This window comes from Choloepus didactylus, chromosome 10 (assembly GCF_015220235.1).
Source record: "Choloepus didactylus isolate mChoDid1 chromosome 10, mChoDid1.pri, whole genome shotgun sequence".
NCBI lineage: Eukaryota > Metazoa > Chordata > Mammalia > Pilosa > Megalonychidae > Choloepus > Choloepus didactylus.
This window is the reverse complement of record NC_051316.1, coordinates 93,735,728-93,749,034: the sequence shown is the minus strand read 5'-3', so window position 1 is coordinate 93,749,034 and position 13,307 is coordinate 93,735,728. Positions and strand designations below refer to the sequence as shown.

Below are 13,307 nucleotides of genomic sequence, written 5' to 3'. Positions count from 1 at the left end.
CCCTTAACAAAATGGAGTTGCACTTGTTCTGGGGTGTCTCTAGACCTTTACTGGCAAGAGGCTATCAGCATATACAGCACTGGCAGGCTCTGCCCTCAGTGGGAATGCACATGCACTGGCCAGTGCCTGAGGCCAGGGTTCTTGGTCACTGTTTGGACGGGGGTATGCTCTGCACCCAGTGGAAAACTACTCTCCAAAGCCTAAGGATTGCCTCGTGGGCCATTTCCACCTGAACAAATCAGGAGGAAGGCCCTGAGCTGACATCCCTGAGGACTGTTCTCTGACCTCCTAGTATTGCCCACCACTGGTTTATGGTCCTAGGTTCAGTCCTGTCTCTTAATGTGTTATGCCTCCAATTTGTAGTAACCAAATCATTGTAGTAACCAAGCTTGCCCCTCAAGCTATCAGAGCGAGCAGGTTTTGCAGTCCATTCCATCCAGCAATTCCTGGGTGTATCAAGACGGACCTTCTTGATGCCACAATTCAGTGGGGAGATTATACATCCCTCTCCCTCCCTCTCCAATCTTCCTGAAGCTTCCCCTGTCTGGTCAGCATTTCTCCTTGTAATTGTTTTTCTCTTTTTGTTATTTTAGGCCCCTGTGATAAATATCTCTGTTCTCTGCTTGCAAAGTGTTGCATGAATGTTTATGGATAATTCTGACCTCAAACACAGTTTCCTGGACAGAAGCTGTCACAGCTAGGCTTTTGGGAATAAATCTTCCTCTTCACCTTTGAACCCGACTTGAGGGTCCCTGTTGGGAGGTGGAAACCTGGGGGTATAAAGTTGCCCATGTGGATTCATGGAGAGGCCTCACACAGACAGCCGCTGTCCACTGTGTGGCCCCACCTGCCTTATGCATGCCAGCCATCCTTGCCACCTGTATGTGTGTGTGCACGTGTGTATGTTTTGCTTTCTTATACTTCATTGGCTGCATAAAATGTAGGTCTAAGTTGGCATGTTCCTGTAACGTACCTGTGTTCAAGCAGTCAGCTGGCCTCTGTTCTCCCACAGGTTCTACTCATATTCTTACTCCCACCAAATTTCTCATGGACCTGAGACACCCCGACTTCCGGGAGTCCTCTAGGGTATCTTTTGAGGATCAGGCTCCAACAATGGAGTGAGAGCCAAAGAAACAAAGTAAAAGCAGCTTATTACAGAAAAGAAACTCTTCCACTCTGAAGGGTTTTCTTTGATTATTCCGTCACTCTTTTTCTTTATTTTTCCTTTTTTAGTTTATTATTTATTTGATTTTCCTTTAAAAAGAAAATGCTTGCAGTTCTCACCACCGATTGAAAATGTGTCCAATGCTGCCTTTATAGACCCTGCCATGAAACCCTGGGCTCCGACTTGCCAGCTCACTCATGCCTTGGGTTACCTGCTGCTCAGTCAGAAAGCTGCAGGCCACTGGGCTTTAAACTGAAAGTGATAACCTCTGTGAACTGTCTTCATAGAGGCAGGAGGGAGTTGAGGGATGACTGAGGCACAGCCCCCAAGCCTGCTGGCCCAGGGTTGAATCTGTGGGCACCACGTAGGGAACATACAGTGTCCTGATTGTGACCTGGCATGGGAACCTGAGAGTGAGACCAGTGGATATTTAGGGAAGGTTGTATCCAAGAAGACAGAAATCCAGTGGAGATGCATACTGGAGTCTGATCATGAGGAAAGCTTGGCAGGGAGCTGCTGAGCTAGTGAAGTGAGGGCATCAGAGTAGACCCTGAGGCAGTGATAGTTAGGTCATGTAAATATCTTTTTCCTAGGATAGGCATTATCCCAAGGAAGAATTTCTAAGGGTGATTGGGTCACAACCATCTATATATTTGGTGAACTTGAGTCCTCAGTAGGAAAAGTTTTTGTCTTATGTTTCTTTGGGGAAATGACACTTAATAGTTATTGCTCTTTCAGTAATAATGTTTGTCTTAATTCTTCTGTGAGACCCAAGAATCAAGCAATCACCTCCTCTCTCCCACTGAAGTCTCTTGGTAAGATCTGAGAGCTATTGGGTAGAGTCTGTTCTTGACTCTGTGCTGTTTTGAAGAGCACCTTCTTTCCTCCACCAGGCTTGTGTCTTTACCCTGGAACTGTTGTCTGTTTGGTAGCTTATCTAGATTCATTCTTTTCCTCATTCCTTTCTCTCTCTTTCCATCCCTTTTATGTGTTGGGAACCTCCTATAATGTATTTACATAGCAGCCTTATGCTGAAGAACTCTGTCATAGCTTTAGTAATTCCTTTGCTTCTTTATATATCTGTGATCTGAGGCCACATTTATATACCCAACCTTGGACACTCCATTGATGGTGGACCCTGAGAATGACTCTTCTCCCTGGGGCTGATATGTGGCCTAAAGAGTCATAGAGAGTGAGTCAGCTGTTAGCAGGGCAGAGACTTGGGCTTGGAGCTAGGAGGCTTGGGCTCTGCCTCCAGCTGGCCAGGAGCACCCTGTGTGACTTGAAGAGGTTATTTCCACTCACTGAGCCACAGTATATGGAACACAGGCTGGTTCTTAGGCCTCGTGGACCTTTGAGCTCTGGCAGTGTGTAATTCTATAATTCAGATTTGTGACTCAAAAATGAAATCCTACCCTCTCACTCTCACTTTCTGGTGAACCTCGGGGTCATGCTCCATAAGAACCTCAGCTGGATAACATCAGAAGCATCGTTGTTTGTATAAAGAGAATGGTGCTTCATCCCAAAGGGCCTGTTTTAAGGTAGGGACAGGAGACTAAGTGCCTCCTCTTTCCTTTTCTTGGCAGAAGGCTGGTAGTGAAGTAAGGAAGAGCAGGTAATTGTGAGCCAGGAAAGTGGAGCTGGCTATGGCCCTGAGCTCGCTCTCCTCCTGCCCAGGCTCCCCTTCCCCTAGAAAGTAAGGCAAATGGGAGGTGAATAACTGTTAAAATCATTCCTTAGAAGCACCTTGATGGGTTGTTAATCAGAGACATCTGGCTCTGTGTGCAGATGGCAGGTGGTTGTATGGCATTTGCTGTAAGATATATTTCAAGACTTCTGGAAAAACAAATGTTGAGTGGAGACTGCAGCAACGGCACATCGCTTGCAGAATCTTAAAGAATCATTAACTCAGACTCCAAGGGCTCCTGTTAGATTAATTCTGGAGTTCCCTGCTTCAGAAGAAGGCTTTCCTTGGCAGAGTGTTTTCTTTTGTTTTGTATTCGATCAGCAGAGGGTCTTGTCTGCCATCAGAGTTGGTTGTATACTCTTGGTTTCTGAAATGATTTGGGGTACAGTATTGGATTTGAGAGAGTTCACTTAAGAAAAAGCAAGGCACAGAGCCCTAATACCAGTGAGATCAGAAAACAAATTAAAGTCTGATTTGCTCCCTTCTGTTTTGATTATCCAGGTAACCAAAGAAGAGGATCATGCAGAAAGTTAGATAATTTTTCTTCTCCTAATAAATTTTGGTGTTTGTGATGTCTTTTAAGAGATGTTAAGGTGTCCCTTCAGCAGTGGATGAGTTTGTCCCCAGTAGGCACTGTGTGTGGGCGACAGTGCACAGTCTCTTCTCCCTGCTTGCCTCTTTTCTGGAACTGAGGCTGCTCCCCTGATGTCTGTGGTAAAGGGAGCTGGCAGGGGTAGCCAAGGTCCATCGATACCAAGCCTCAGATTAAGACCTACTAATAGTCACCGCTCCAAATTTTCTAAGAAGTGGAATCCTTTGATTAAATTTTCACCTCTATGTGCTGGGCAGTTTCTGTTAGAAGTACTAATTGTTAGGGAACTATCCAAGATGGTGTCGAAAGCAAATGAAAGAGAAATAAAAAGCTGAGTTAGACCTATAATACTGCACTTACCACTTGAGGGAAGGTTTTTGGTTTTTTATATTGAACATTTTGCTTTATTCCAGATTGGGATCAGATAAGTTTCATTTTTCAATGGGACTCAGATTTGAATCTGAATTCAGAGCCCACCCGTTGCCCAGCTGTTATTTAAGCATTCCCTTGCTTGTCTCCTCCCAAAGCCAGAAGGCCATGGAATTGAGAGACCAGAGGCATGGCTTCTGAGCCTGGCTTTGCCGCCAACCCACTGCAAGCAAGCATGCTGCCGCTCTGAATTTCATTTTTCCCATCTGTAAGATGACAGGTGTGGATCACTGTCTTCCAAACCTGGCTAATCATCACCCTCACCTGGGTTGCATTTAAATATACACGTACCCTGGCGTCCCTTAGATTTTCTTATTCTGTAGGTCTGTTTCAGCCAAATTCACGAACAACTAGTCGATCTTGATTTTAAGATTCCATCAGTGTAGAAAGAAGGATTTTGTTCTACCAGAGCTTGCAATGCCTGGTCCACCACTTTGAAAATGTGGAGTCATTCATTTAGATAGGCCTTGCCTTTGTTTTCGGTGATCACTGTTCACCTTTCACAATCTTCCAGTTCTGTAGAATAAAAGGGACCCTCAGCAAGTAGAACCCACATACTCCTCTGTTCAGGAGGGCTGGTAGGGTTAGCCACCCATGGATTCAAAATGAGAATATTTGCAAAATGTTGATTACAAATTCATCCACCTTGATTTTCAAATGTTGATGATGAAAAACATGACCAGTGGCAATAAAACAAAGTAAGTTATTAGGTGTCAAGAATTGGCATTCAGGTGATTTGGATTAATACCAGCTTGTCTGGTCCCTTTAAAGAGCCCAAGTAAATTAAGACCCAGGAACTTGCTTGTTGCTAAGTCTTCGAGTCCTCACTAATTACCCCCCCCCATACTTTTGTTTTTGTAATTTTTCTTCTTTTATTTAAGTCAGTAAACACCAGATGGTCAGTGCTCAGATAATATCAGAAAATTCTAGAGTGTGGATTCCATGACCTCTTTTTGGCTTCTCCCAAATCCTGAATTTGCAGGCAAGCAAGTATGAGAAGCACTTTGGAAAGGCATGCAAGCAAGTATGAGCAAGTATGAGCAAGTATGAAAAGCACTTTGGAAAGACACTTGATCAGAGGAACCCCTTTCTCAGAACTCATTTGGATGTCTGGGGTGGAGGGTGTTGGGAACCGTTTTCTCTGGCATATGCACTCACTGTTGTTGGCTTTCACTGGGAAGCCCCCAAGATAATCCCTGACTGTGGGATTATCCAGAGGCTGACCTTTGGTGTGTAGATACAGACTGCATCGCCCTGAGATTTGGAAGGCCCTCATTCTGGCAGTGAGTCACTGTTCAGAATTTGGGGCAAGTCTCAAAACATTCATGTCCTCTGTTTCCTTAATTGTAGAAGTAGCCTTTGACCTCCTTTAGGACTAATAGTAGGACCGGTGGGTCACAGAAGTGAGTGTACTTCGAGGGAAAGGACATAGTCCTGGAACGTGTGTCACAATTGCTCAAGGACCCTCAGGACTGCAGAATAATGAGTGAGCTTTAGAGCGTGGGGACCAGCGTGGGCTGTGTGATCAGCACATCCCACTTGGCACTCTGGGAAGTAGCAAAGGACTGGTGCCTCACTCAGAGCAGTGACTGGTGACTGAGGCTTGAACCACATAGAATGGGAATGTTGGAAGAAGCTTCTCACACTAGAGAGGGCTTTACAAGTTTTCTGCTTCATCAGGACTAACCAGGAAGGTTAACATAAAAGTCTTCTGGCCTGATGCCTGCAGTTCCATCAGTCACGGGTCAGCTGAGCAAATAGTGGGTCGAAGGCATTGGGACCCTGGTATTTGGAATTATGCCCAGTGAGCCAGCCAGAGTGTTCTTTTGCCTGCCTTTGGGGTGGAAATCTGGCATCCCATGGTTTCCACTTCCCTACTCCCATGAAGGCCCACCCCCTTGTCCGCTTCTCCAGGGAGGCACATTTTCAAGTACGGATCTCTTTTGTTTAGTTCTTCTCTCCCACCAGGATCTCTTTCTTTGAAGCCCACTGCTGCATGTGTGCAGTCCTCATGCTCACACACCACCCCAGTCACTTCTGTTCTGTTTGAGTAAGTCCATGTCCAAACCACCAAGATCCATGCATTGTTTTTTTTACCGCACTTATTAGATATCTCTCTCTCTCCTTATGAAAAAGGCCTTCATTTGTTTTGTTTTGTTTTGTTTTATTTGTTGCAGTAGAATATCTAATTCCATTAGCTTAAATTTTTGCAAGCATTTGTAATCTCTTACAATGTGTGGTCTCTGCAAGGTAAGGCCACAGGTACCGGCCCTCTCCCTTTCACACCTGAGGTCCCCACCCCCACCCCCGACAGCTGGTTCCCAGAGGTTGGTGGATTCCCCAGGGGGTTTGCCCTCCCTACCAGGCACCCTTCTTGCCACACATGGGCCCCTGCCAACCCTGCCCCATTCCCGACCATTCTCCTTGCCATGTTGTTTGAACTTTTCTCTCCCTGGCTTCACCTTGAGATTGAAGAGAGAATTAGAAATGCATCTGCCCCCATCACCTGGCAGATGGCACTGAGCCCTGAGGGAAAGGCAGGCTCATTCGTTGTTACGGACTTGGACCCTGCCTGAGCCAGAGGAAGTGTTTTGTTTAACCCACAGTCCCTAAATGTCTTCCAGGCCTATTGTGACACAGCCCCAAACCCTAATCCCCTCCAAGCTTCCACTAGACCAAGACCAGGGTGGGGGAGGGGAAAATGGATGCAGATCTGGGAATGGAGAAGAGCAGGGAAGGAAAGGGTGTTTGGAATTAGAACTCAGGAAGTTCACCCTCTTTTCTGCCTCCCCCAGGATCCACGCACATTCTCACCCCACAGAAACTGCTGGACACACTGAAGAAACTGAATAAAACAGATGAAGAAATAAGCAGTTAAAAAATAACATGTCACCCCTCCAAGCAGTGCACTCTCTTCCCACTGGTGCCCCCGGCTCCCACCCTGCTGCTGACCACCTCCGTTTCTTTGCTGACCCCCCCCATTGCCTCCTTTGCCAGTTCTGCACGCCCTAGCCGGCACTGTCGCCGCTGCATTCTCGTGTTTAATGATGCCCTCTTCTCGTTTGAAACAAAAGAAAAGAATGCATTGTGTTTTTTTAAAAAAGAGTATCTTATATATGTATCTTTAAAGGAGAAATTCTTGTGCAACTGACGCACTGCTGGAAATTTTTTGAACTGTGTAGAATGAATGGACTGACACGTTCTCCTGGGGTCCCCTTCTCCCCATTATTTATGGCTCTGTGATCTTGTACATAACCCAGTGTGACATGTGGAAATTGCTTGAGTATGGAAAAGTAGAAGTTTGAGTGTTTTTTAAAACTTATTTTAGTTTGTTCCTGTTCTTGTTGGGAATCATAGAGGTGTCTGTGTCTTTGAAGTATCTCAAACTGAGGATTAATCTGTTATCTTCACTCCAGTTCCTATCCCTCAGTGCCCTTTTTCATCCACATAACTTGGAAGTGACGTCTCATGAGTTTGGAGGTGGAATAGACCTCTTCTCTTTCCCCAGTGGCTCATACCCCGGGAGCGTGGCTCTGGGTGGGGGTTAGGAGTGTCCCCGTGAGATCCGACTGGGTGCTGGCTGGCGTCTTTTCCTTCCACCTCTGGTCACTGCTCTCCTGCTGGCCTGTTCCCACAGGGCTTGATCTTGAGAGAAGCGTTCTCCAGTCCAGGTCATAATGCCCAGGCAAGCAAAAAGTGAGCTCCCAACCAGGGAACTTCATCTCTTTTGGAGAAGCAGTTAGGCCTGATCCTATTGACCAGACTCCTCCTTTCCCTAGGCATGACCCTAACAGAGCTTTTTCTTAATAGGGTCAGCTGGGTAGATCTCAAGCATCAGGAATGGACCAGAGCACAATGTCAAAGGCCCCTTTTCTGCAGAGGAGGCTTCTTGCCCTAAGTACTTCAAACCACCTGAAGAATAGTCTGTTGGATTTGTACAGACCCTACATCCACTCAGCAAACAACTTTTGTCAGATTATCCTCAGTCTAAGATTCTTCATAATACTTTATTTTGTGTCATATGGGGTCTTATGTCATTGTGCTTGTAAGAGGAAAGGACCATTTTACTCTCTGTATAAACACTTAGCTGTATAAAACTTAGCTCTAAAGCAAAAATTTAAAAAGCAAATGCAGGAAGGATGTCTTGTCATCCTCGAGACTCAGCAGGTCTCCGTTCTCTGGTAGTGAGCACACTATTTGTTCTGCTACTGTTGTCGTGAAATATGACAGTGGAAGTCACAAAAAATGTCCCTTCTCCATCCCCCTTGCTGCCCTTTAACTCCTGCAGACCGTGTGTATGTTACTGTGTCTCGTGATGTTGCTGCAAACGTGGTGTATGCTAGTTTAATGCGCCCTCCCACTTTCCTTTCAGAATATGTTCCTCTCCCCCTCCCTGGTAGTTGCGTTGTGATGTTCTCTTCTCAAGGCTTTGAAATCTCCCCTGTGCACTCAGATTAGTTTCAGGTCTCTTCCCTCCGTCTCCCTCCTCCCCCTTAATATATCTTATTTCCTTAGGACAGAACTCTAGGTACTTGCATTGGTTTTGTTCCTTACTGTTACTGCTTGTTTTGTCCCCTCCCTTTGACCAAACAATGGTCATGCTTCAAGACCTTGTTTGTTGAATGTGTTGGTTTTCCTTACTCTGTTATTTATAGAAAAAAATAATTTATCAAAAGGATATTTTAAAAAGGCTAGTCTGTCTTGAAACTTGTTTACCTTGAAATTATCAGAATATCAATGTTTGAAAGTATTGAAGCAAAAACGTGTATCATCTCTGTACCGTTCTGTACTAAAGCACTGAAGTCTAATAAATAAATAAATCACCACCCATTCACGGTGTCCAGGATTTATGGTTTGGTTTTATTTGGGGAAATGGAATGAGAAAGGCTTCTTTGGTCCACTGTAGAAGAGAACAGTTACCCCCCCAACTGTGGCTTGGAGTCTTCTTCCGGATCCAGGTCACCATTACTTGTGTTAGGACCTTCAGCTGTCTCACATCTGGGAGCAATCCACACAGCTTGTCTTGAGCCTCTAGCAGCAACAGGACATTACCTATAAATGAGGTGGTTCTTCCATCATCCTGTTTTTCCTTATCCAGAATGTCCTCCATCTCAGAGACTGCAGCCTCTCTTTGCAGAGGCTTCTTACTCAGGCCTGTGGTGACTGTATTTAGGTCATGCAATCAGATTACTTTAGCAAGGCTCATTGCTTTCTTCTGTTCCTGCTGCCACATGGCCAGCCCACGTGTAAGGAGCCTCTTTCCAGATTGGAAGTTGCTGCATGTCCTTCTGGTCTTAAAGCCTGTTCATGAGCTGGGGAGACTGCAGTGAGGTTGGCCCAGCTTAAAGAGTAGATACTTAAGTTAGGTTTGGGGTCACCCTGGAAACCAGCTAAAATGCTGGACACAGGAGAGTGGGAGTCTTTGTAGGAATGTGTTTCCACTTTTGCATTCTCAGTCACTCTCTCATTCAAATCCTGACCTCTTTTGTAGCATTAAAACATCTAACAATCAAGGCCAGTTGGTGGAATTTGCACTACCACAACCCTGCTGTAGTCTTGTGAGTCTCGCCTTGTAAGGAGGCAGTGATGTCAATGACCATTTATTGAGCGACTGTTCCATTCTAGGTCCCTCATGTCTCTTATAGGAGAGGTGGGTTCCTTCCCCATTTTACAGATGATGCAGCTGAGGCTCAGGGAGATGTAATAAACCACCAAGATTGCTCCAGCTGGGGAGCGTTAGACTCTGATTGTCTTTTATCAATAGCTACTTCACCAGTAACCAAAATGCCTTGGAATGGATCCAAGATCAGATTTTTAAATTCTAAATTGTTCTAAACTAAATCTACATCAAATAAACCAAAGTAAATACTTTGTGAAATACTTTTTTCCCAGATTCATCAGCATCCTTCCAGGCCCATGGTATTGGCTTTCTAATATCTCCCTGGTTGTTTCTGTCATCTTTTGACCCAGGCTCTTTGGCAACCACCCACTCTACCCCCAACCACCACCCAACAACAAATGAGCCTGGGCTTTTCTGCTTCTGGCTGAAGTCCTGAATCTCAAACTGTGTTACACAGCACAGCATAGTCTGTGGGCCATTGCTCCGAAGTCTCCACTGATGTCAAATATCCTTAGAGCGCAGGAGGTTCTGAAACAAATCAAGGCATATGGCATTGAATCAATCACTCAGCAATCCTAAAACCAACACATGTCTATGAGCTGCAGTCAGGTCACTCTGCCTTTCCAATGGTTCAGATCTAGGCTGAATCCCAATCCAACCTTGCTGAGGGGCCTGTATACCCACCTCAGTGTGACACCAAGCATTTGCTCCTGGGGAGGCAGGAGAGTAAGGGTGGCTGGAGATGCAGATCTCGACATCAGGCAGACCTGGATGAATCCACACTCCGCCTCTTTCCACATGAGGTTGGGTGAGGGACTTTGCTCCTCCTGTGAGTGATGTCCGTAGAGGAATGCTGTGGCACCTCACTTATTGCAAGTACACAAAGCACTGGCAGTGTTTGATGGTGATGGTGAGGATGAGAATTACTAGCTAAGCCTGAGGGAAAAAGAATAAACTTGCTCTTAAATCAAAAATATAAAAACAAGTGTTCATCAACTAGAGAATAGTGTATTCTCCCAGTGAAATACTCTAAGGCGGTAAAAAATGCATGCCCTACAGTTATATATAGCAACATGAATAAGTCTCAAAAAGTTAATATTTAGTGAAAAGAACAAGTTATAGAAGGATACATACAGAATGATGCATTTATGTAACATTTTTTCATCTCTTAAAAGCATTCTATTGCTTATGGATACAAGTTTGTAAATGTATAAAATCATGCATGAGAATGATAGATAGCAAAGAATGTATATATAAAGCCATAATAAGAGATGAGAGACCTGCTTGTTGACCCTGTTAAATGGGCTGCTACCCCACAGGAGCAGAATCTTTTTTCCCCTTTACTCCCTTGGCTTTTGCCTTGATATCTTTCCAAGTATCTAACAGCAATCAGCCCAGTAACAATCACCCTTGCATATATAAGACCTTTTATATTTCCCAAAGAGCTTCTATATCCATGTTACCTTGTTTCATTCACAAAAAGGCACTTTATCATGAGCCTTCTGTGTGCAGATCCTGTACCAGGCACTTGGTGTACACAGTGGTAAATTGGATGTTCACAGTCCCTGCTCTCTGGGAGTTGTATTTTGATGGGTGAGACAAATAGTAAACAAGGTAGCAGGTAACCAAGATAATTTCTGAAAGTGAGAAGTGCTATAAGGAGAATTTGTGCTGAGATCTGAATGAAAAAGGTGTCCATCATAGGAAAATCTAGGGATGGAACATACCAGGCAGAGGGAAAACAAGCACTTACCATGGAGTGGTGTATTAATCAGGAAAAATGAGGTTGTGCTTGGTAACAAATAGCCCACAAATTTCAGTGGCTAAAAGCAACAAAGCTCATGCACATGTCCGCACAAGTCAACGGGGGCCTTTGCTTCACCCTTTGCAAGGTGTGAATGTGGGAAGGCTGCTGACTGAAACCTTCACACAGCAGAGCTATCATCAACTCTGGGATCACTAAGCAGGTGCCCTATGGTCCTTTTCCTTTCAGCCTCCTGCCTCTGCCAACAGAGGCAGACACTCCCAAAGCACCCCCCCTCTGATCTGGATCTGTCAGTGTGTTAGGTTTCCAACTAACTGTAAATCTGGCCCCCTAGGAAGGGGATAGCCATATGCATATGCACTTTCATCCTGGATGCAAAAACACTGAACTAGGGAACAGCATAAAGGAGAAGAGGCAATGAGCATTTATTGAGTGCCTGCTGTGTGCTCTGCCTCAGATCAGGCCTCATCACTACTTTCCTGGATTATGGAAGCCAGTCATCCCCTTTGACTGCATAAAATATAACTCTGTTCAGCAAAAGATACCATCAATAGAATTAAAAGACAATGAACACTGGTCCAATGTCAAACAATATTATTTGTAAGAAAGCAAAATGTGTTTTTGACATGAAATACCTTATTTTATTAGGTTGACATTTGCTGGCAAATGAGCGTACATAAAGGCTTAGCTCAGTATAGCCCTTATACTCCTCTCTGTGTTCTGATGGGTGTATAGTGTAACCACAGAATCCCTAGGGGAGGGAGATCCCAATTCAATTTGAATTTCAGTTTTTCTTTGGCTGTCTACAAGGTACTTGGAAGGTTTTTACTTTTTTTTTTTTTTTTTTTAGGGTAATCTGATGGAGGACAATTCACTACTGTCAAATACTGTTTCTTTTTTTCACGTTTCCAACTTTATTTAGAAAAACAAATCCAGGTCCCAGTACCCCCCATGCCCTCCCCCACCCAAGCCATAATTTAAATAACTTAGAGACAGGGTTGGAGGGGTGGGTGGGGTCAGGGGGAGAAGGGAAGGGTGGCGGAGAGCCCGCTACAGCCGCTGCAGTGCTCGCTTCTTGTCCGTCTTTTTCTTGGCTGCCAGCTTCTTGCCACACTCACCCGTGTGCTTCTTGGCCATGGTCCCCTCGGCTCTTCCTGGGCCCCTGGGGGCCAAGAGGTCGGTGGACAAGGCTGCAGCGTCCAGAGCCTGGCGGGTCTTGAGCCCTTTGACCAGCGGGCACCTCAGTAGATCTCTGCAAGCAGGTGGGCGGGCAGCCCACTCCTCCAAGTTCTCCAGCAGCAGGCGGCCTGCCTCCTCCATGAGCACAGACTCAGGGTTGGGGTGGGTCAGCAGCACGTGCTGGATGCCCAGCGCCGCAGTCCAGTCCCTCCTGGGCATGTTGACGCAAATCTCACCATTGGCGCCCACGCTGGGGTGGAAGATCTTGGTCAGGAAGTAGCCCTTGGGTGGGGAGGCAGGGAAGTCCTTCCCCAGCAGGAGTTTCATGCAGAACAGGCTTCAAACGCATGGGGTCCCCTCAGGGTCCTCGATGACCTGCAGGACGGTGAGGTCCTTCTCACTGGGGAAGACCTTGATGCCAGTGGAGGGGTCAGTGGTCAGCGTCGTCACCTCCTTGTACACCAGGTGGAGAAGGTGGGGGGACAGGTTCCGCATGTTGGAGTTCATGGCTGCGGCCGCCTGGGGTCTGGACTGCTGCCGCTGCGGCCCCGCTCTGCTCCCTGCTGCCTCCAACACGCTCCAGGCCTGCTGCTCTGTCTGCAGCTGTGCCCGCCTGGCCACACTGAGCCTGTCGAGTACTTTTTGAAAATTAAAAAGCATAGCCACAAATAATATATACAAATTATACAAAAAATGGAAAGTTGATTTTGGGTGTTTCGCAGAGATTAGCAGTAAGAAATGCAGTGATGAACCATAACCTTTAAAAGCTACACTGCAGCCTCACATTCCATTTTCTGCGGTTAATGTAACTTGTGCTTTAAAAGAGTCCCTGCAGTTGCTTCTGGATGCCCTCCCTCTTTTCTCAGGATC

At 45.7% G+C, this 13,307-nt stretch overlaps 1 protein-coding gene and 1 pseudogene across 2 annotated transcripts in view; one reads left to right on the top strand and one right to left on the bottom strand.

Annotated features, from left to right (window-relative positions):
- Positions 1 to 8,712, top strand: part of STXBP1 (syntaxin binding protein 1) — a 121,981-nt gene extending 113,269 nt beyond the window's left edge. Inside the window, exons 19-20 of one of the 2 annotated variants that reach the window (XM_037797481.1) lie at positions 1,013 to 1,138; positions 6,669 to 8,712. In XM_037797481.1, coding sequence (XP_037653409.1) covers positions 1,013 to 1,122 — 110 coding nt within the window. In that variant the 3' untranslated portion in view covers positions 1,123 to 1,138; positions 6,669 to 8,712. The remainder of the gene's footprint in view (positions 1 to 1,012; positions 1,139 to 6,668) is intronic. The other variant, XM_037797482.1, reaches the window with a different exon arrangement.
- Positions 8,713 to 12,308: 3,596 nt separating this feature from the next.
- Positions 12,309 to 12,963, bottom strand: LOC119505266 (annotated as a pseudogene).
- Positions 12,964 to 13,307: the final 344 nt, after the last annotated feature.